Source organism: Pongo pygmaeus, chromosome 1 (genome assembly GCF_028885625.2).
Source record: "Pongo pygmaeus isolate AG05252 chromosome 1, NHGRI_mPonPyg2-v2.0_pri, whole genome shotgun sequence".
In the NCBI taxonomy this organism is placed as follows: domain Eukaryota; kingdom Metazoa; phylum Chordata; class Mammalia; order Primates; family Hominidae; genus Pongo; species Pongo pygmaeus.
The window spans coordinates 177,819,762-177,842,911 of NC_072373.2; the positions used below are offsets into that span (position 1 = coordinate 177,819,762).

Below are 23,150 nucleotides of genomic sequence, written 5' to 3' on the forward strand. Positions count from 1 at the left end.
ATTGCAACCTCCACCTCTTGGGTTCAAGCGATTCTCCCAACTCACCCTTCCAAGTAACTGGGATTACAGGCATGTGCCACCACAACACCCAGCTAACTTTTTGTATTTTTAGTAAAGACAGGGTTTAGCCATGTTGGCCAGGCTGGTCTTGAACTTCCAACCTCAAGTGATCTGCCTGCCTCAGCCTCCTGAAGTGCTAGGATTACAGGCGTGAGCCACTGTGCCTAGCCTTGAAATGGCATTTTAATGTGATTTTCTAATTGTTTGTTCCTAATATATATAAATACAGTTTACTTTTGTATATTCACCTTGTATCTTGTCATCTTGATAAATTCACTTATTAGTTCTAGTAGCTTCATTGTAGATTACTTAGAATTTTTTATGTACATGATTGTGTTGTCTGTGAATAAAGGCAGTTTTACTTTTACTTTTCAGCAGGTGCCTTTTATTTATTATTCTTGCATTATTACATTGTCCAGTATAATGATGAAGAGAATTCTTTTGATTTTGGAGGTAAAATTGTGCTATTCTTTTTTCTCTGGACAATTGTGTGTTTTTACCACTTGATTCTTTCCCACCACACATTTATCAACAGAGAGCTCTTCTGAAGACTTGATCAGAGCTTTTGAAGTAGCCCCAATTATTCCAGTCTGACCTCTAAAATCTGAACTCTCCCTATTTCTCCAATTATTCCTACCTCATCTTTCCTACAGGAAGCCTTTGATTCAGCTAGTCTGACTGGGGAAAGGAGCCTTCTTTCGTAGGTTTTTGTCCACATGATTTTCCCTCCTTCTGCTTACTTAAATCATCTCCCGTTCTTCAATGCCTGGCTTGAAGAAACCCCTCTTGCAGCAAGCTCTTCTGTGACCAACTTTCAGCACATCATTCTTTCTTTCAGCATCTGCTGTCTTGACTGTATGTATACCATTCATTGAGCACCATCTGTGTGCCATCACCTTACTTAGGAATCACAGCTTCAGACTCTGGCTTTCTCTAGAATAGAGAAATACAGCCAGGAATGGTAGAAATTGGGATTTGTCCTGGGGATGCTTGTCTGGAAAGTTCAAGGAGACACTGCCTCTGCCTACCTCCTTCTCTGATCTCAGCATGAGTTCAGCACTTTACACATTATTAAGCATTTATCATGTTCATAGTTCTTTTTCAGCCTGATATCAGCCACTTCTGGAACTTACTCCAAGACTTTTGTACCTTGGGTGAATGGCCCTTTCCTAGAATCAGTGTCTTTAACTGCAAAGCAGGGGTGTCCAATCTTTTGGCTTCCCTGGACCACACTGAAAGAAGAAGAATTGTCTTGGGCCACACATAAAATACACTAACACTAACAATAGCTGATGAGTTTTTGTTTGTTTGTGGTTTGTTTGTTTTTTGTTTGTTTGTTTGTTTGAGACAGAGTTTTGCTCTTATTGCCCAGGCTGGAGTGCAATGGTGCAATCTCGGCTCACCGCAACCTCCACCTCCCAGGTTCAAGCAATTCTCCTGCCTCAGCCTCCCGAGTAGCTGGGATTACAGGCATTCACCACCATGCCTGACTGATTTTGCGTTTTTATTTGAGATGGGGTTTCTCCATGTTGGTCAGGCTGGTCTCGAACTCCTGACCTCAAGTGATCCACCCGCCTCAGCATCCCAAAGTGCTGGGATTGCAGGCCTGAGCCACCATGCCCGGCCTTTTTTGTTTGTTTAAGAAAAAAAAAAAATCATGTTTTAAGAAAGTTTACAAATTTGTGTTGGGCTGCATTCAAAAGCCATCCTGGGCCGCACGTGGCCCATGGGCTACAGATTTGACAAGCTTGCTGTAAACCCTCCCTCCCCTTGCTGGAGTGTTACCAGAGTCCAGGAAACAAGGAATATAGGGAAAGGCAAGGACTTTGGAACCAGATCAGCCTGGATTCCAGTTGCTAGTCGGCAACTGATTTGCTGGGTGATCTTGGACATCTCTCTCTGTCACTCAGGCTGAAATGCAGTGGTGCAATCATGGCTCACTATGGCCTCGACCTCCTGAGCTCAACCAGTCCTCCCACCACAGCTTCCCAAATAGCTGGAACTACAGGCACATGTCACCATGGCCAGCTGGAAAAAAAATTCTTTTTTTGAGACAGAGTATCGCTTTGTGGCCAAGGCTGGAGTGCAGTGGCAGGATCTCAGCTCACTGCAACCTCTGCCTCCTGGGTTCAACCCATTCTTGTGCCTCAGCCTCCTGAGTAGCTAGGACTACAGGCACCCACCACCATGACCAGCTATTCTTTTTTTTTTTTTTTTTTTTTTTAAGTAGAGACAGGGTTTCACCATGTTGGCCAGGCTGGTCTCTGTCTCCTGACCTGAAGTGATCTGCCCACCTCAGCCTCCCAAAGTGCTGGGATTACAGATGTGAGCCATCATGCCCAGCCTTTTTTTAAGTGTAGAGACAGAGTTTTGCCATGTTGCCTAGGCTGGTCTTGAACTCCTGAATTCAGGTGATCTTTCTGCCTTGGCTTCTCAAAGTGCTGGGATTATAGGTGTGAGCCACTGTACCCAGCCCAGATAATTGTTTGTTGTGGGAAGCTGTTCTCTGCATTGTAGCATGTTTAGCAGTATCTCTGGCCTTTGCCTATTAAATGCCAGTAACATCCACTGCCCAGTCGTAACAACAGAAAATGTCTCCAGATACTGCCAAATATCCCCCAAGAAATAAAATCACTCCCGGTTAAGAACCACTGCTCTGGCCAGACGCAGTGGCTCACGCCTGTAATCTTAGCACTTTGGGAGGCCGAGATGGGTGGATTACTTGAGGTCAGGGGTTCCAGACCAGCTGGCCAGCAATGGCAAAACTCCATCTTTGCTGAAAATACAAAAATGAGCTGGGCATGGTGGTGCAAGCCTGTAGTCCCAGCTACTTGGGTGGCTGAGGCAGGAGAATCACTTGAACCCAGGAGGCAGAGGTTGCAGTGAGCCAGGATTGTGCCACTGCACTCCAGCCTGGGAGACAGAGAAAGACTCTGCCTCAAAAAAAAAAAAAAAAAAAAAAAAAAAAAAAAAAAAAAGAACCACTGCTCTATAGTTTAGAGTCCTGGACAACGACGTTCTTACTTTACAATATGATGGAACTAAGGAAGCTTCTTTCCTGCTAAGGGTCAGTAAAAGAAATAAACTGCAGACAGATATGATACTAACGGTAACACCGTTTTACATTTGTTACAGCCTATTCCCACGTACAAAGTGCCTTCTCAGACAGTATTTTGTCTGATTGTCCTAGGCAAGAGATCTCATAGAAGGAAGTGTCTACACAGTGCCTGGCATTTATTAGATAAAATCTCGGTTTCCTTTCATTGGCTAAATGAAGCAATGGATGTTCAATGAGGTTAAGTGACTGTCCCAAGGTTACACAGCGAGTAAGGGGGTATGGTCATTTGTTATGTTAATTCACCTGTTAGTTATTGTTCTCAACTCTTTTACTATAATCCTAAGAAGAGTTTCTGCTTTCACTGGAAGGAATAAGGCAAACTAGAAGAATCTTAGGAGCCAGGTGTGGTGGCATGCACCTGTAATCCCAGCTACTTGGGAGGCTGAGGCAGGAGGATCGTTTTAGCCCAAGAGTTCTAATCCACCCTGGAAAACACAGTGAGACCCCTGTCTCTAAAAAACTAAGTAAATACAAATTTAAAAAAGAATCTTTGAATCTTTGTTTCCTGGAGTTGAGAGGGTTCTATAGGCTATCTAATTCAATTCCCTACTACATGGTTCTCAACCCTACATTAGGGTTGCCAGATAAAATACAGGATGATCAGTTAAATTTGAATTTCAGATAAACAATGAATACTTTTAAAATATAAGTATTTCCCATGCAATCGTGAATACCAGGTCTCTTGTGGCCCTGGGACTCCTCTATGGAGAATGATGAGTGGGGCTTGATTGGCCTTGTGATCAGAAGAGAGAGCTGATATTCTAAGGGATTAGGAAGAAGGGGCCTCTGCTTGGGCTTTTCCATCTCACCGAGAGTGGTCAACCCCCTCCCTGGGAGGATTTGAGTCTTTCATGGGGAACCTAGCTGGTACAAGAGTTCAGACAGTTCTTGGGACATTCAGAAACAGACATGGACGATGACAATAAGGTTAGTCAATCAGCAAATGCATGTTGAACACCTACTATGGGCCATGCACTTGCTAGGTTAAAGGAATACCCTGGAGATAAAACACCCAGCAATTTCAAGGCAAGGAAAATAATTTCCACCTGTGCAATGGGAAGAAGGTGTAAAAGAGAGCACAGCAAGCAGTTTGGTGTTGGGAGCACACTGAAACAGACAGCTGATGTGTTCAGATTTGCTTTTTAGAACATTCAGCTTGCAATGTGAAAGATGGATTGGAGGAGGGAGCTGGGGCCAAAGTGATAATCTAGAAGGATGATAAATCCCCATGTCTCCTTCAATCCCTACATCTTTTATTTTTTTATTTTTATTTTTTGAGACAGGGTCTGGCTTTGTCACCCAGGAGGGAGTGCAGTGGCGCAATCACTGCTCACTGCAACCTCTGCTTCCTGGGCTCAAGCGATTCTACTGCCTCAGCCTCCCAAGTAGCTGGGACCATACGTGCGTGCCACCATTCCTGGCTAATTATTTTGGTATTTTTTGTAGAGACGGGGTTTTGTCATGTTGCCTAGGATGGTCTCAAACTCTTGGGCTCAAGCAATCTGCCTGCCTCAGCCTCCCAAAGTGCTGGGATTAGAGGTGTGAGCCGCTGTGCCTGGGCAATCCCTACACCTTAACCCTTACCTGTGGCTTCTATCTCTCTGTGTGAGGATAGCGATTTGGCTGCTCTAAAGGAACCCAGGTTGGGCATGGTGGCTCACACCTGTAATCCCAGCACTTTGGGAGGCCAAGGCAGGGGGATCACTTGAGGTCCGCAGTTTGACACTAGCCTGGCCAATATGGTGAAACTTCATCTCTACTAAAAATACAAAAAATTACCCTGGCATGGTGGTGGGTGCCTGTGATCCCAACTACTCGGGAGGCTGAGGCGGAAGAATCTCTTGAACCTGAGAGGTGGAGGTTGCAGTAAGCCAACATTGCCCCACTGCACTCCAGCCTGGGTGACAGAGCGAGACTCTATTTCAAAAAAAAAAAAAAAAGAAAGAAAAGAAACACAAAGTAAACAATCTCAAATGAAGATGGAGGCAGAAAGGAGAGAGGAGAGATGTGAAAGATGTTAAGGTATGGGGCAGAAATGGTCCCTCAACATCTGTTCTCCCACTCTGTTGTGTTAACAGAACCCCTGATTTTCATTTGGACACATGGCCACACAGCATAAAAAGTTTATTTCCGACCGGGCGCGGTGGCTGATGCCTGTAATCCCAGCACTTTGGGAGGCCGAGGCAGGTGGATCACAAGGTCAGGAGTTCGAGACCAGCCTGGCTAACATAATGAAACCCGTCTCTACTAAAAATACAAAAATTAGCCAGGCATGGTGGCACGTGCCTGTAATCCCAAGGAGGCTGAGGCAGGAGAATCACTTGAACCCAGGAGGCGGAGGTTGTGGTGAGCCGAGATCACACCACTGTACTCCAGCCTAGGTGACAGAGCGAGACTCTGTCTCAAAAAAAAAAAAAAAAAAAAGTTTATTTCCTAGTGATCTGGGTGTGGCTATGTGACTAAGTTCTTTTGACCTGTAAGATGTGCTGTAGTGCCCTTAAAAGAATATGGTCAAGGTGGTCAGCCATCTTGGGTCATGCAGATGGTGGCAAGATCCTAGGGATGGCAGAGCTATAGGCCTCGGCCCCTGAGAGTTCATAGAGCAGAGTAGAGGTCTGACTTTCACATGGGATAGAAATAAACTTCTACTTCATTTGAGACTCTGTTTCCTCTGAGTTCCTGTTATAACCACCAAATCTCTGTCCTCACACAAAGTGGTAGAAGCCACAGGTGAGGACTAAGATGTAGGGATTAAAGGGTATGTGGGGAGGAAGCTGTAGACTTTTTGTTGTACCCAGTCAGTGTTTCTTTCTTAAAATGTGGTCTTTGGGCCGGGTGCAATGGCTCAGCTTAGATCCCAGCACTTTGGGAGGCTGAGGCGGGAGGATCACTTGAGGCCAGGAGTTTGAGAGTAGCCTGGTCGACAGGGCAAAACCTCATCTCTAATAAAAATATAAAAAAGTTGGGCCAGGCACAGTGGCTCACACCTGTAATCCCAGCACTTTGGGAGGCCGAGGCAGGCAGATCAACTGGGGTCAGGAGTTCAAGACCAGACTGACCAACATGATGAAACCCCATCTCTGCTAAAAATACAAAATTAGCCTGGTGTGGTGGCCCATGCCTGTAATCCCAGCTATTTGAGAGGCTGAGGCAGGAGAATCGCTTGAACCCAGGAGGCGGAGGTTGCAGTGAGCCAAGATAGTGCCATTGCACTCCAGCCTGGGCAACAAGACTAAAACTATGTCTCGAACAAAAACAAAAACAAGGTAGCTGGGCGTGGTGGCACGTGCTTGTGGTCCCAGCTACTCGGGAGGCTGAGGCATGAGAATCACTTGAACTGGGGAGGCAGAGGTTGCAATGAGCCAAGACTGCACCACTGCACTCTAGCCTGGGCAACAGATCGAGACTCTGTCTCAAAAAATAAAAATAAAAATAAAAAAGTGGACTATCTGCAATGTAATCACTCCAGGGGTGTCCAGGAATCCACGAAAGCAGGTGGTTAGTAGGGACTCCAGTCTTGGCAATCTTCTCAGCTATCTCTTGGCTGGCTCAGCTAGAGAGCTGGGGGATTTCAGGGCTGCCTGCTTTCCACAGGTGTCTCCTTGGTGACCTGTCCTCCAGGCAGCCCCCAGAGCAGAACAGCCTACTCCTTTTTTTTTTTTTTCTTTTTTTGAGATGGAGTCTCACTGTGTTGCCCAGGCTGGAGTGCAGTGGTGAAATCTGGGCTCACTGCAACCTCTGCCTCCCAGGTTAAAGCGATTTTCCTGCCTCAGCCTCCCCAGTAGCTGGGACTACAGGCACAAGCCACTGCCCCCGGTTAATATTTGTATTTTTAGTAGAGACAGGGTTTCGCCATGTTGGTCAGGCTGGTCTCGAACTCCTGAACTCAGGTAATCCACCCTCCTCAGCCTCCCAAAGTGTTGGGATTACAGGCGTGAGCCACGGCATTCAGCTGCAGCCTTCTTCTACCAGTGGTTCAATGACTGCCTCTGCCCCAGGGTTTATTTCTGGCCGTCAGATTTGGGACTCTAAGGAAGATCTTATACCAATAGAAGACAGATGCTTTATGCTAGGCCAGGTCACATCATTTCTCACTTAGATTCCGCAAGGCCCTGCGTGATCTGGCATCTGCCTACCTCTCTGGTCCTTCTCATCATGTGGCTCCAGGCAGCACTAGCTCCATCATATCAGCCTTTTCCTTCCTTTGGGCTTTTGCCCAAGCCACTCTATCTGCTTTGGACTTCCTTACCATTTTTTCCCTAACTCTTATTAAAATTTCAGCTTTCAGCTTTAATGTCATTTCTCAAGGAAGTCTCTGAATCCCACAATAGGTCAAGTGCCACTTTTATACACACTCACATCTCCCTGTACTTATCATAATCCCTGTGCTTATCATAATTGTAATCACATAATAATCAGAATAACTATTTGTTTAATGTTTATCTTTTCCACTATTCTCTAAGAGCCATAGCAGCTGGGAACATGCCCATTTTGTTTGCTGATGTACAGTTAGAACTTACGGAGAACTTGACAGATATGCAGTGCTCAAGAAATATTTGTTGATGAATGAAAGTCCCTGCCAATCACAACATTCCAGGAAGTCCCCTCCAGCCTGGCTCAGAGAAACAAATAAGAAATTAGGATGGGACCTCCTTTTCTCTCAGGACCTGGGGCCGGTTGATGTTGAAAGAGAATCATTTGAGGGTGAGAGGAGAGCTCAGCAAAAGACAAAGGCCTGTATTTTTCCATATCCAGAAATGACCTCTTCCCCAAACTCCTAACTGATGGTTTCTGACTTGCTAATCTACTCTAAACTCAGCAGAGAGCTAAGGGATCAGGTAACTAAAATATTGATTAAGGCCAGGCGTGGTGGCTCATACCTGTAATCCTAGCACTTTAGGAGGCCAAGGAGAGCAGATCACTTGAGCCCAGGAGTTCAAGACCAGCCTGGGTAACATGGCAAAAACCCATCTCTACAAAAAATACAAAAATTAGCCAGACATGGTGGTGAGCACCTGTGGCCCCAGCTACTCAGGAGGCTGAGGTGGGAGGATTGCCTGAGCCTAGGAGGTTGAGGCTGCAGTGAACTGTGATTGCACCACTGCACTCCAGCCTGGGTGGGAGAGTAAGACCTTGTTTAAAAAAAAAAAAGAAAGAAAGAAAATTTGATTAATAACTAAGACATAGCAAATACTTTTAAACTACTAAGTCCTAAGATATAACCTAATAAATAAAATATTTGGCTTGTAAATAAGGTGTTAGAAGATAATTAAGGTGGTGTTAGTAGATAATCAAATATTAACTACTCAAGTGTTATTTGATAACCAAGGGATTAGTTTAAAACCAAGATCTTAGCAGATACTGGTTAACCAATGACTAAGGTGACTGTTGGTAAGGATTTAAAGTAACTTTTTCCTAGGGGACTCTTACATGTATTAGAGGGGGGTTGGGAACAGCAGAAAGCTGATAAAGTCCACAGAAATGCAGGGCTAATTGGGAGCGTAAAGTCCTCAGACGGACTCTACATTTCTGGGGAAATGGGCTTGCTCATCTTTGGTTTCCAGATAGGGCTTAGGCAGGAGCAGGCATGGAGTTGGTGCTCCAAAGGCTTATGACATAATTTAATTTCATCTGTTAAGGGCCTAGCACTGTGCTCAGGAGAGGGAAGGGAGAGCAGTTTCTTAAGTGATGGGAATAGAGTGTGATAAGTAAGTGGTGTATGAAAGACAAGGCTCCAGGGGCTGCCAAGGCGGAGTGGAAGGAAGAGCAGATGTGTTGGGGAAAGATGAGGGTGAATTTAGTCCTGGCCATGTTGAATTGAAGTATCTGTAGAGATGCCCAGGAGGCAGGTGGATGGGATTCCTGCATGGATATAGAGATTTTGGTGTCAGCAGGGTGCAGATGGTGGTCAAAACCATGGGAAAAAATGAGCTGGCTACAGAAGGGTATATGGGATGAGAAACTAGATCAGACTAGAACCCCATGGAAGACCAACAGGGAAGGGGTGGATAGAGAAGGGAGAGACATTGACACTGAGAACGAAGGAACACTTAGAGAGATAGGGGAAACTAAGAGAAGACAGACACAGGAACGCCAAGGAATGAGCAAGTGCCAGGGAGAAGAGCAGAGTCTGCAGTGTCACATGCAGCTGAGAGGTCAAGGAAGACAAGGTGAGAGATACTCATTGGCTTTAACGATAAGGCACTAAGTGATGGCCTTGGTGAGCACAGTGAGGGGAGGCATACGTACGGGTGGTGGAGACAGTGGGTATGGAGGGAGGAAGGTTGCTGCAGGAGACTGTGGTTCCCAGATGTGCAGTGTGAACATGTGTGCAAGCTGGGCTTCACTGTGTGTGTGTGCATGCACCCAAGTACATGCAGAGCTGCAGCTAAGAGGAGGGTGTGTAAGGGCAGCTGAGAGGCCACCGTAGGAGGGGCTGTGGTCACCCCATGGACAGCCTTCACTTTAGTTTTGTTAGCTTTAGAGAAGCACCATGAAGGGAGACTGTGCAAATCCTAAGTACAGTTTAACCCTTTCATTGTCCAGTGAGAAAACGGAGGACAGCAGAGAGGGAAGAATTTGCTGTAAGTCAGGGGCACAACAAGAACTTGAATCTGAGTTTCCAGACTTCTAGAAGAGTGACCTTAGATAAAGTACACCTGCAATTCTTATTGGCCAATGAATTATCTACCAGTGACTGCCCATCACCCCATTTTTTTTCATAGTATGTTGGTCTGTTGCTCAGTTTGCAGTGCAGTGGCGTGATCATAGCTCACTGCAGCCTCAAACTCCCAGGCTCCAGTAACCCTCCTCACTCAGCCTCCTGAGTAGCTGGGACTATAGGTATGCATCATCACACCTGGCTAATTTTTTGATTTTTTGTAGAGATGAAGTCTCACTATGTTGCCCAGGCTGCACCCCAATTTTTAGCCACCTTTCCACATTTATATAAAGGTGAAATATGGATTTGACATACAAAATTCAAACATTACAGAAACTTAATGAAAATGACTCCTGTTATCCTACCTCAGCCCCTCACAGACAACCACCATTAAGAGTTTGGTCTGTATTTTTCCCTCTCTCTTTCCCTCACACTTAACATAGTAAATTTTTTTAAAATTTGGGACAGGGTCCACTCCCATTGCCCAGGCTGGAGTACAGTGGCGCAAACACGGCTCACTGCAGCCTCAACCTCCTGGGCTCAAACAATCCTCCTGCTTCAGCCTCCTGAGTAGCTGGAACTACAGGTGTGAGTGACCACGCCTGGCTAATTTTTAAATTTTTTTGTAGAGACACGGTCTTGCCATGTTGCCCAGACTGGTCTTGAACTCCTGGGCTCAAGCAGTCCTCCCACCTCTGCCTCCCAAAGTGCTGGGATTACAGGCGTCAGCTACCTAATGCATCCAGCAACATTGTAAATTTTTAATAAAAACATTACACTTGTTCATACTGGTTTTTCTGGGTACGTGCATGTGTTCATTCTGTTTTACAACTTATCGTTTTTTCACTTTTGGACAACTTTCTATGGTAGTATATAGAGACTTAATTCATTCATTTTAATAACCATATTAGTTTATAATTTGAGGCAAGGTCTCCTCTGTCACCCAGGCTGAGTGCAGTGGCATGGTTACGGTTCGCTGTAGCCTTGACCTCCCAGGCTCTAGCAATTCTCTCACCTCAGCCTCCTGATAGCTGGGACTACAGGCATGCACTGCCATGGCCAGCTAATTTTTTTTTGTAGAGGTGGGGTCCCACTATGTTGCATGGTGGCATGTACCTGCAGTCCTAGCTACTCAGGAGGCTAAGGTTGCAGTAAGCTACGATCGAGCCACTCTTCTTCAGCCTGGGCAACAGGATGTGACCCTGTCTCAAAACAAAAAGCAAAAACAAAAGGTATGAACACTTTGTTTTAAAAGATATTGCCAAATCACCCTCCAAACACTTGTGCCAGTTTATCGTACCACAGTTTATGTGAATGCCCATTTCCTCACATCACTGCCAACCAGGGGTATTATCATTAAAAAAAATCTTTTGGCCAGGCATGGTGGCTCACGCCTGTAATCCCAACACTTTGGGAGGCCGAGGTGGGCGGATCACTGGGTCAGGAGATCAAGACCATCCTGGCTAACACGATGAAACCCCGTCTCTACTAAAAATACAAAAAAAAAAAAAAAAAAAAATTAGCCGGACGTGGTGGTGGGTGCCTGTAGTCCCAGCTACTCGGGAGGCTGAGGCAGGAGAATGGCGTGAACTTGGGAGGCAGAGCTTGCAATGAGCCGAGATTGCGCCACTGCACTCCAGCCTGGGTGACAGAGCTAGACTCCATCACAAAAAAAAAAAAAAAAAAAAAAAAAATCTTTCCAACTTCAATGAGGCTGGACATCTTTTTGTATCCTTATTATGCATCTATAGTCTTCCGTGAACTATCTGTTCATCTCCTTTGCCTATTTGTTATTGAGGTGTACTTTTGGCTAGTGGATTACTCAGTGAATTTTTTTATTTTTTTTAAGACAGAGTCTCTCTCTGCTGCCCAGGCTAGAGTGCAGTGGCATGATCTCGGCTCACAGCAACCTCTGCCTCCCAGATTTAAACGATTCTCCTGACTCAGCCTTCAGAGTAGCTGGGATTACAGGCACCTGCCATCATGCCTGTAATTTTTATATTTTTGTAGAGACGGGGTTTCACCATGTTGGCCAGGCTGGTCTCAAACTCCTGACCTCAGGTGATCCACTCGCCTTGGGCTCCCAAAGTGCTGGGATTACAGGCATGAGCCACCGTGCCCGGTCATGCCAGGCTAATTTTTGTATTTTTATTTTATTATTATTATTATTATTGAGACGGAGTCTCACTCTGTCGGCCAGGCTAGAGTGCACAGGCTGGAGTGCAGTGGCGCGATCTCGGCTCACTGCAAGCTCCACCTCCCGGGTTCATGCCATTCTCCTGCCTCAGCCTTCAGAGTAGCTGGGATTACAAGCGCCCGCCACCACGCCTGGCTAATTTTTTGTATTTTTAGTAGAGACGGGGTTTCACCATATTAGCCAGGTTGGTCTCGATTTCCTGACCTCATGATCCGCCCGCCTTGGCCTTCCAAAGTGCTGGGATTACAGGCGTGAGCCACCGCGCCCAGCCTAATTTTTGTATTTTTAGTAGAGATGGGTTTTCACCATGTTGGCCAGGCTGGTCTCAAACTCTTGACCTCAGGTGATCCACCCACCTCAGCCTCCCAAAGTGCTGGGATGACAGGCGTGAGCGACCGCGCCTGGTCACTCAGTGAGTTCTTATTGGGCAATAATGATTGGCTTAACCAAAGGCCTGGCAGCCTTTGTACCAAACTGGTAATACTGTTTACCTCTAGGGAGGGAGACTATGGAAAATGAGGAGGATACTTTCATTTTTATTTAATATCATGAGGTATTGTTTGGATTTTTACAATGAACCTGCATTTCTTTTGTAATGAAGAAAATAATACAGAGGAAATAACAACAACTAAACCTTTGGCCTGGATTATCATCAGCTGGAAATTCATGTTGGATGCAAGTTTTTATTGATAACAAGTTATTTTTTGGTTTATATGCAAAAAATGTTTATTGAATGCCTCCTATTTGGCTGGCACTGCCTAGGCACTTTCACAGGTATTTCATCCTAATCCTCACAACAGCCCTATGAGGTAATCATTGGTCCCAGTTTACAGAGGCCTTGGGTGGGAGATTATTGCTTGATATACTTCTATTTGCCACACATTTTTGTTGGCAAGACGTTCGTATCGGCTGGTGATTCACTGGTCAATAGCTCTCATTGGCCAGGAGTTCCTATTTGTTGCTGTAAGGTTCAAATAATCAAAATACTAGAATTTTTCCCCCACAAGAATGATGGGACCAATGGCATAAGAGTGAAGGAAGGAGAGTCAGTGGGTCTCTCCCTTTGAAGCACCATTTGAGTTTGCATTGGTCAGCCCCACACAGGTGGGCGGGATGAGGTGGTGGAGGAGGAGACGCAGTGGTTATAAGTCTTCTCGCTTCAGTAGGATGAGCTTCCTCACGAGTGCTGTGATCTGGGGTCTGACCTCCTCCACTGACACAGTTGGGTCCCAAGCCCCTACCACCTTTCCATCTGGGGCTACAAGGTACTTCCAGAAGTTCCAGGTGGGCTCCTTCCCAGAAGTCTCTAGAGAAAAAGGAAGGAGAGCAAAGTGTGCTACCCTGCGTACCCTCTCCTGGGACTTCACTCTCAGTGTCCATCTTTCCCTGGTGGCAGCTAATACTGATGCCCAGTTCACACCCCAGACCACTCCAACCAGAATCTCTGCGGATGAGGCTCAGGCATCAGCATTTTTCAAAAGCCCCCTGGGAGATTCCAAAGTGGGGCCAAGGTTGAGAACAACTGCTGTAGGATTCTGTGACGTGCTTGATAAAGTGGTATCAAATCCTCCTTTATTAATGACTTCGAACTACTGAATAGTCTACACCCTATTCTCTAATTCAGTTTTAATGGTTTCCAAATGTTAGTCCATGGACTGGTTTCATCAGAATCACTGGGGGTCAGGGGAGTGCTTAAAATAAAGATTCTTGGGCCCTGCTTCAGTAGGTCTCAGCCTTGTGCATTTTTAAGAGCTCCCCAGGTGCTTCTAAAAGCAAGGCCGGGTTTGATCTATAACTGTGAGAACTGGGAAGGAACTAATAAAAGAACACAGAGAAAAAAATAAACATTAGGACTGAGCCACAGAGCAAGACGCAAACCTGCCGCAGTAAGGGACCTTTTGTTTGCTGCACTGTTGCTTCTCATTTACTCCTCCAGGTGAATGGGTTGCAGGGTGGGGTGGTGGCGAGGGATACAAAGGCCACCAGAAGCACGGAATCAGAAAAGGCAAAAATGGGGCCTCCAAAGGAGAAGGCCTGAGGGAAGAAACAGGGTCAGAACGGCAAGCTTAGCCCGTGACCCCATTCTGTGGCTCTGAGGCTTCTGCAGCTGGAGAAGGGATCTTGTTCTCAAATATTAAGATCTGGTATTTTAGCTCAGAAGGTCTCCCTCCATGGCCTGTTACAGACTCCGCCACTGCCGCAGGGTGAAGATGCCTGTCCGCCCTCTTGGTCAGCTTTCTCCAAGCAGGTGGCATCCCCTGTCTATGCCTTGGTTTCTCCATCATATGTCCATAAACTCATCTAGTTCACACTGACTTAAATGTCTCCTTCTAGGAGCCCCTGAATGTGAAAACAGGATCCCAGAAAAGTCCAAAAGAGTGACTTCTGAGGGACAAGTGAGAGGCAGCAGGTATGGAGATATTCTTAGGCAAGAATACCCCTCAGCTTGTACCTGCCTCCACTCTCCTCAAAGATTAGTGCTGGAACAAAGCATCAGTCCACCTGAGATGATCAGGAAGGGGAAGGGGCCCCAGGTCACCCAACCAGCCAGTGGCTTCTGCTGCCCAGGGAGCCATGGCCTCAGCCAGCTGAGGGAGGTGTGATGGGATGAAGAGACCAGGACTTACGGGCCAGGTACTTGAAGGCAGGATGGGCACCAGTACCGGTGACTGCAATCTTGCTAAACATGGGGAATGAGACACTGTAGGTGCGGCGGGCAAAGCTCTCAATCTCCTTGTTGCTGTCAGGCTCCTGTTGGCCAAACTGGTTGCAGGGGAAGGCGAGCACATTGAAGTGGTGGGGACCCAGGTCCCGCTGCAGCTGCTGCAGGGCTCGGTAGTGCTGGTCTGTGAAGCCACACTCGCTGGCCACATTCACCACCAGGGACACCTGTATGACAGAAAACAAAACAAAGCCCAGACAAGCCAGTGAAGAGGCATGAACCTGTACATGCCCTGACACATCCACATATGTGACTCCCTCAACAGTTAATACTGCCTCACACATACAAGAAAACTGTGTACACATATGTAAATGTGTGTCCAGTGCTCTCACACATACACAAACACACGCACACAGACAGGCACATATGAAATCAAACATTCAGGAGCTTACAGATGTGTGCACACATACATGAACATCTGTGAACATAAGTATACAACATACATAAATAGGTATGCACATGCGCCATGATACAAACATATGTTAGCAAACACCACACAGCACATCCATGGACAGAAGCACACATACTGGTGAGCACATACTGAGAACTGATAAGAGGGGGTACAAAGGGAGACCTGGGCTCAATTTTTGGCTCAGTCAGCTAGCACTTGCCACTCTGCAATGTGTCAGTCTCCCTTCTAGAATGTGAACCTACTGAGGGCAGGAGCTATGTCCACTTCATCTCTGGGCCTGGCATCTGAAAAAGTCTTGGTAAATTTTAGCTGAATGAGTAAGTGTGCACACAAACACAAACGCCTGCATGGGAACATAGACACAGGTTTTCTTGAGAAAAGAACCCTCATAACCCCAGGGCAATCACCTTTTTGTCCCCCTCCTCTCCAGAGAACCAACACCACTTTTGTTGTTGTTGTTGTTTTTCAGACAAGGTCACTGGCTGGAGCAATGGCATAATCATAATAGGACATACCCCCAACCGTTTGCAGTCTCAAACTTCTGAGCTGAAGTGATCCTCCCACCTCAGCCTCTCAAATAGCTAGGACTACAGGCATGTGCCATCACACCTGGCTAATTTTTTAATTTTTACTTTTGGTAGAGACAGGTCTCACCATGTTGTCCAGGCTGGACTCAAAAACTCTTAGCCTCAGGCAATCCTACCAGCTAAGCCTCTCAAAGTGCTAGGATTACAGTCATGAACCACCATGCCCGGCCTACCACTTTCTTTTATCATTAGACTAATCCCTAAATTTATTAAAGCCTTTAGGCAATAAATACAAAGCTGGCTAATGGAACTTGATTATAAGACTGTGATTAGAATTTTGGCTCAAATGCTATGTTTTTAGCTTCTAGGTATATATTATTAATAGATTTTAAACCCTACCCTGTGCCTAGGCAGCCTAACCCTATCCTCCATAATTGACATTTGGGTCAGATAAGTCTTTGTTGTTGGGGGGATGTCCTGTTTATTTATTGTCAGATGTTTGGCAGCATCCCTGGACTCTACCCACTAGATGCCCAGTCTTGACAATCAACAATGTCTCCACATATTGCCAATTGGGCCCTAAAGGGAATAATCACTCCTAGTTGAGAACTACTGGGCTAGATGATGGAACCACTGAGCTGTACCTCCTGTACCCTACCTCCACCAGGTGAGAAAGGACCCATGCCTGGGGCCACTGGCTATTAGAACAACCTGTTCAATTTGAGGTCAGCATACACCATACTCTGTCTGGAATGGTGAGAAACTGGGACTCCTAACTCCCTTCCTCAGTTAGGGTTCTTCCTTTTTTTCCCCCTGCTGGATCCCTGGGCAATGAGAACATTAAAGATTAAAGCTTTTTTTTTTTTTTTTTTTTTTTTGAAGACAGAGTCTTGCTCTGTCACCCAGGCTGGAGTGCAGTGGCGCGATCTTGGCTCACTGCAACCTCCACCTCCTGGGTACAAGCAATTCTCCTGCCTCAGCCTCCTGAGTAGCTGGGATTACAGGCACATGACACTATGCCCAGCTAATTTTTGTTTTTTTTTTTTTAGTACAGACGGGGTTTCACCATGTTGGCCAGGCTAGCCTCGAACTCCTGACCTTGTGATCCACCCGGCTCAGCCTCCTAAAGTGCTGGGATTACAGGCATGAGCCACTGCGTCTGGCCAAAGCTTGCTTATTTTTAACTCACACCTTGCATGTCTGCCCACTCTTTTGGAAAGGGGAAAATCTGGCTTCTAGTACCATGCCTGAAACCAAAAAGCTTGGTCCTTAGAAACCAAAACACAGACAGAGACACCCAAGTACACACAGTTAATTTACATATGTACATATACAAGCACAGACACAGACTCAGATTTGTACACAGAAGAAGTAAACCATTCACAAACACACACACTACACATAACCCCACACATTCCCAAGTGGTCACCCATTCATCCATACTGGTCTAAATGACTATGGTCCCAATTAGCCTGAGGGCATCAACCATGTCAATCTTGCTCATGACTATGTCATCAGAGCTGGACCCAGTGTCAGACATGTAGTAGGAGCCAGTAAATGTTTGCAGGTGAAGGAATGAGCATATTGCCCAAGCAGCAGGCCTAGCCTGGGTTAACTCAGCACCAATTACAGCTTTTCTGGACTCCCTGTTCCCTGGTTTACTGCTGAACTTGGCAACTAAGAGCATAGACTCTGGAGCTGGACTGCCTGGGTTCAAATTCTAACTCTCTTACTAGCTGTGTGACCTTGTTCTATTTTTGTCTTAGCACTTACTACTACTAGGAATTACCTTGTGCATTTCTCAGTTCCTTGTTTATTGTCTGTTTCTTCTCCTCACCCCATGTAAGCTCCATTTAGTGGAAATCTGTTTTGTTCACCACTGTATCCCCAGGGCCTGACCTAGTATCTAGTTAGTATACAGCAGGTGTTCAATAATGAACAACGAATTAATAAGTAGCAGAGCTGGTCAGACGCTAAACCTGGGGCTCTCTGGTGAGCTGCCCTAGAGAGAACAGGAGGCCTGAATTGGAACGGGCCCTGTTCTTGGTTCTTTGCCCAGAGTTCTAAATGAAGTTCTTGCTGGGATCCACCCAACACAGGTGCAGAGCATCCATGCCTTCATCTGATTTGAAACTCACGACACTCTGGGGGACAATCAAGACAGGGATTACTGCCCCCAAGACTCCCAGCATAATCGAAAATTTCAAGGCTTATAGAGTACTGGTCTTCACTAAAGATGGTGTTGCTCCCAGGAGAAAAACCTTGACATCTATTTTTGTGTGGTTCATCCAAAACTGGACGCTGGCCAACCTGTTCATTAGATTTCAACTCCCCAGCCATTTCACACCAGTCCCCAGGTCCATCCTGAAGAGGTCCACTCTGGGAGTTGTTCATTGCACATAATGTGACATGCAGGCCTCTCAATGTAGTGTTCAAGGTCCCGCCTGCTCCCTTGCCAGTCGTTTCAGCCTCATCTTCCACCACTCTTAGCCTCCAGCTTTAGACTCTTTGAAGCACAACAGCTGGAACTCCTGGCCCCGCCCCGCCCCCCCCCCCCCCCCCCTTCTTGCTGTTTGCTTCTTAGTCTTGGTAAAATCCACTCGTATTCAAAGACCCAACCCAGATACCCTTCCTCTCCGAAGTCTTCTCGGAGCTTAGATTCCCTCTTGGTAAGGAGGGGGCAATTAGCCTGGATGACTCTTATCTGTGCCCCTGAGCTGCCATCTAAGGACTTGGCCTAGAGAGGACCCTGGATGTGGCAGTGGGGTTCTCTTCCCGGCCCCGTCTTTCTAGTGTAGTGTGACCTTGTGCGAAAGCCTGCCCTCTCTGGGCCTTTGTGCCCTCTCCCAAGGATGATCCATGTAAGGTCTTCCTGCATCTGAAATAACTCCCTCTGCCCTGCACATTGATCTCCACAGTGTTGTTCACTGGACTCCGAATCAGCCACTCCCCGTTCCAGATGCAGAAAATGGGGACGGGAGAGGGAAAGGCCGCACGATGCTACGGTTACTTTTTTCACCCGTGAATGGCAAAGGCTGGGCAGTGGTGCCCGGCCTCCCGGCGAAGGTCTGGACCACGCTGCCCAAAGGTGCCGGTAGCGAAGTGGGCGCCGACTGCGAGTGCTTCGGCTTCCTCCGCGCCAGGGCCGTGCCACGTAGCCGCGGGCCGAGCCGGGCGCGGGATGGGGGCGCCGTGCCAGAGGTCACGGCCGAGTGGGGCGGGGGCCGGGGTCTGGCGGCCGCGCGGCTGGAGCGTCCTCGGAGCCACACCGCGCGGGGGACCGGCCTGTGGGGCGCCCCCAGCAGGCCCCGCGGCGCCGCCAGACCCCGCGCACTCACCGATCCACGGTACTTCTCCAGCGACACCAGTTTGCCCCGGATGTTGACCGCCTTGAAGTCGTAGAAGTCCTGCTCCTGCTGCGCGCAGGCCGCAGCCCACAGGAGCAGCCACGCCGCTGCCACCGTCGCCGCCACCATGGCTTGTTCCGGAGGTGGCGGCTTCGCGAGGGCAAAGACGGGGCGGGGGGATCCAGCGCGGGGGGCGGGAGGAGGCGGCTCTGGCGCCGCTTGGCCCGCAAGGCAGGACGCGCCGCGTTCTTGTTCTCCTCCGCAGGCGGTGGATGCCTGGCTCTGGACCTCAGTTTCCCCGTCTGTCCTGAGGCAGCGCACCCCTGCCCCGGACTCCAGAGCCAGGGTTTCAGGATTCTGTCCCCTGAGACCGGAATTCGTTTCAGTGAGGCTGCCTCTTGTCCCAGGAAACAGCGACTTGGCAGGGACAGGGAGGCAAAAATCTGAGAGCTCAGCTTCTCATTAGTGCAGCGGCCTTAGGCTGGCCTGGTCACGCCCCCACTCCGACCTCAGTTTCTCCACATGTTAAGTGGAGCTAGTCAGTATAGGATGGAAGTAATAGAAAAACGGATGCGAAACACTTTAACAGTTGAATGGTGCCTGCAAACTTCAGGTGAATGAATGCATGTTCCCTGAAAGTGATAGCTGGGAGAAGAAGAGAGGACCGAGGGCCTGTTGCAGGTTAGGTTCCTGGAAGCCGATTCTGAGATGGAGATTGGAGTGCAGGATGTTTATGAGGGAGCACCCTTAGGATCAACACGCGTGGGAAGGATGGGAGGGAACAGGAGTGGCACAGGGGGAAAGTAGTGAGCTCCATGCAGGCCCCAAGACATTTTTAGCTGACTCGACAGGGACTCTGGAGCTAGAGTAGCCCATCAAATGAGCTAAGATGGCCAGGTCACCCTGTCTTTATCAGTCCTTGGATGTGGGGCCACCTGGCAAGTGGGGCAACAAGGGCCAAGATGGCCCTGTCTGTGGAGAAGCTGACATTAAAGGCTTTGTGCTAACAGCACTCCTAGCAGCTGGTGTCTGTCCTAAGTCCTCAGTGATGGGGGATCTGGGCAGCACATCACAATGTCTCCCCTGCTCAGAAAACCCCTGCTGAGCCCATGAAATGTCAAGCATGGGGCTGGATCCTGTACTCACAGGCTGTGAGTTTTTTCTGGAAACTCACAGGCTGGTGTGAGAGAAACCAGGTAAACTGCAGATTTCATGTAATGTGGTAAGGGCTAAGCACTCCTGTGGTCATTCAACAAAAACTTCCTGAGCACCTTTTCTATGCCAAGTTTTGCTTTAGGTGATTCTTAGGCAGGGATGAACAGGAGGGCATGATCTCTATCCAGGGAGACACAGGAATTAAATAATTTATAAATAGCTCTAAAATTACTATTGTGGTGAATACCACCTAAACTAGCCTGGAGGGCCAAGGAGGGCTTTCCAGAAAAAGGGAGATTTGAGCTGAGCTCTGAAGAATGAGTAGAAATTGGCCACGATGAAGCAACGTACAAGTGCGAAGTTCCTGGGGGGAAAAGAACATGGTGCATTGAGTAACAAAGAAGAATTGTTTGGTTGGAACAGAGAGGACAAAGGATGAGAGGGAAAGGTGGAGAGGCAGGCAGGAGTGAGATCACACAGAGCCTAGTAGGCCATAGTCGGGACCAAGAAATGAAGGTTCTTTTTAGCAGGGAGGTATCACAATGAGTCTTATGTTGTAGAAAGATCTCTTTCGACAGGGCCTGGTGGCTCACACCTGTAATCCCAATGCTTTGGGAAGCCAAGGCTGGAGGATTGCTTGAGGCCAGGCGTTGAAGACCAGCCTGGGCAACATAGCAAGAACTGTCTCTTAAAAAAATTTAAAAATTAGGCTGGGTGCGGTGGCTTATGCCTGTAACCCCAGAACTTTGGGAGGACTAGGCAGGCAGATCGCAAGGTCAGGAGAACGAGACCATCCTGGCTAACGCAGTGAAACCCCATCTCTACTAAAAATACAAAAAATTAGCCAGGCGTGGTGGCACACGCCTGTAGTCCCAGCTACTCGGGAGGCTGAGACAGGAGAATCGCTTGAACCCAGGAGGCAGAGGTTGCAGTGAGCAGAGATTGTGCCACTGTACTCCAGCCTGGGTGACAGAGCGAGACTCTGTCTAAAAAAAAAAAAAAAATTAAAAATTTGCCTCGTGTGGTAGCATGTACCTGTGGTTCTAGCTATTCAGGAGGCTGAGGCAGGAGGATTGCTTGAGCCCAGGAGTTCAAGGTTGCAGTGAGCTATGATCATACCACTGCACTCCAACCTGGGTGACACAGACACTATCTCAAAAAAAAAAAAAAAATCCTTCTGGCTGTTCTGTGGAGTTGATAGGAAAGGGCAAGAGCAGATGTGGTCTAGATGTTGGAGTTGACGTAGCTCCAGGGCTACCTCTTAGAGGCCCAGAGGCAGTTGCTACCTAGCCTGAGCAGCCAGGCAAGGCCTTCTGGAGGTGTGAGGTGATACTGGAGTTATATCTTGAAAGAGGAATGGGAATTCTCTAGGAGGGTCGGGGCAACAATATCAGACTTGAAAGAGCAGTATCTGTGACGGCACAGAGTCTGAGAGAGGTGCTTGGCTGTTTGAGGTGAGGAGGGGTGTGGGGCAGATGAGACTGGAAGGGTCATCAGGATAGAGAAGGGCCTTGAGTGCCAAGTCACTCTCTAGAGTGTGGCAAGCAAAGGTTTTGAAGCTGGCCACAAGATCATATAGTTACTAGGACTCGAACCCAGGCCTTCAGATGTAGACCATGGGATTTTTCTGCACCACCAAGGTGGCCTCACTCTTCAGGAGAAGGCAACATTATCAGGAGAGGTGGAGAGCAGGGGAAAGGGCGCTCCAGGCAAGGGCCAAGGCATATATAAGGTGCCCCTGCCCATCCTGCTCCTTCTTCCCCATCTCTTTTGGGAGATTTAAGCCTGTGATGGGTCCCACAGCTATTAAATGGTCTCTTCTCTCTCTGCCCTCTGGAACCACTGGGCTCTCTTCCTGCCACCTGTCCCTTTCACTCAGCCCCTTCTCGAGTGTCCCAGTAACGAGGAGTTCTCAAATTCTACTTCATATAACTTGGAGTGTTGCAAGTTTGGCCAAGCTATTTCCTGTTAAAATCCAGATAGATGGGCCAGGCGCGGTGGCTCACACGTGTATACAAAAGTAGCCGGGCGTGGTGGCGCATGCCTGTAATTCCAGCTACTTGGGAGGCTGAGGCAGGAGAATCGCTTGAACCCAGGAGGCGGCGGTTGCGGTGAGCCAAGGTCATGCCATTGCACTGCAGCCTGGGCAACAAGAGCGAAACTCCGTCTCAAAAAAAAAAAAAAAAAAAAAAAAAAAAAAAATCCAGATAGATGGGCATTTCTACTAAACAGGGGGAAAAAAAGTTAATACTTAAATATTTCTCAGCTGTAACTTTCTGTCCTGGGCACTTTTCTCCTTTCCTATTTATGCTTCAAAACCCAGCTCATATGTGAAAAAGATACTTGGTCATGCATGTTTATAGCAACACAATTTGTAATTGCAAAAATGTGGAACCAACTGAAATACCCGTCAATCAACGAGTGGATAAAGAAACTGTGGCATACTCCATACGATGGAATACTACTCAGCCATAAAAAGGAATGAATTAGTCAAACCAATCCCCTGAGCCCTATGCAGATCAGACACCGCCTCTTCCAGCCTCCTCATGTAACTGGTTGGTTTCTGCTGTACTCGCGGTTTCCTCTCTCGGCTTTGGATCACCCCCTCCCTCTGTCTCTGAAGGAAGGGGAGCTTCTTCCTTCTTCCTTGCCTGTTGGGAGAGAGAAAGAATAAAAACTAAAACTAATCATACAAAACCTATAGTACTTTACTTTTTTTTTTTTTTTTTTTTTGAGACGGCGTCTCACTCTGTCGCTCAGGCTGGAGTGCAGTGGCACAATCTCGGCTCAGGCTCACTGCAACCTCTGCCTCCCGGGTTCAAGTGATTCTGTGCCTCCGCCTCCTGAGTACCTGGGATTACAGGCGGCCACCACCACGCACAGCTAAATTCTTTTGGTATTTTTAGTAGAGACGGGGTTTCACCATATTCGCTAGGCTGGTCTCAAACTCC

The 23,150-nt window shown here is 47.5% G+C and overlaps 1 protein-coding gene across 1 annotated transcript; it reads right to left on the reverse strand.

The window, feature by feature from the left end:
* Positions 1-12,552: 12,552 nt before the first annotated feature.
* Positions 12,553-19,527, reverse strand: GPX7 (glutathione peroxidase 7). Its single transcript, XM_054487716.2, has 3 exons — positions 19,036-19,527; positions 14,664-14,925; positions 12,553-13,342 (listed from the first exon to the last, which is right to left on the reverse strand). Exons 1-3 carry the CDS (start codon positions 19,171-19,173, stop codon positions 13,179-13,181), a joined length of 564 nt encoding a protein of 187 aa, XP_054343691.1. The 5' UTR covers positions 19,174-19,527; the 3' UTR covers positions 12,553-13,178.
* Positions 19,528-23,150: the final 3,623 nt, after the last annotated feature.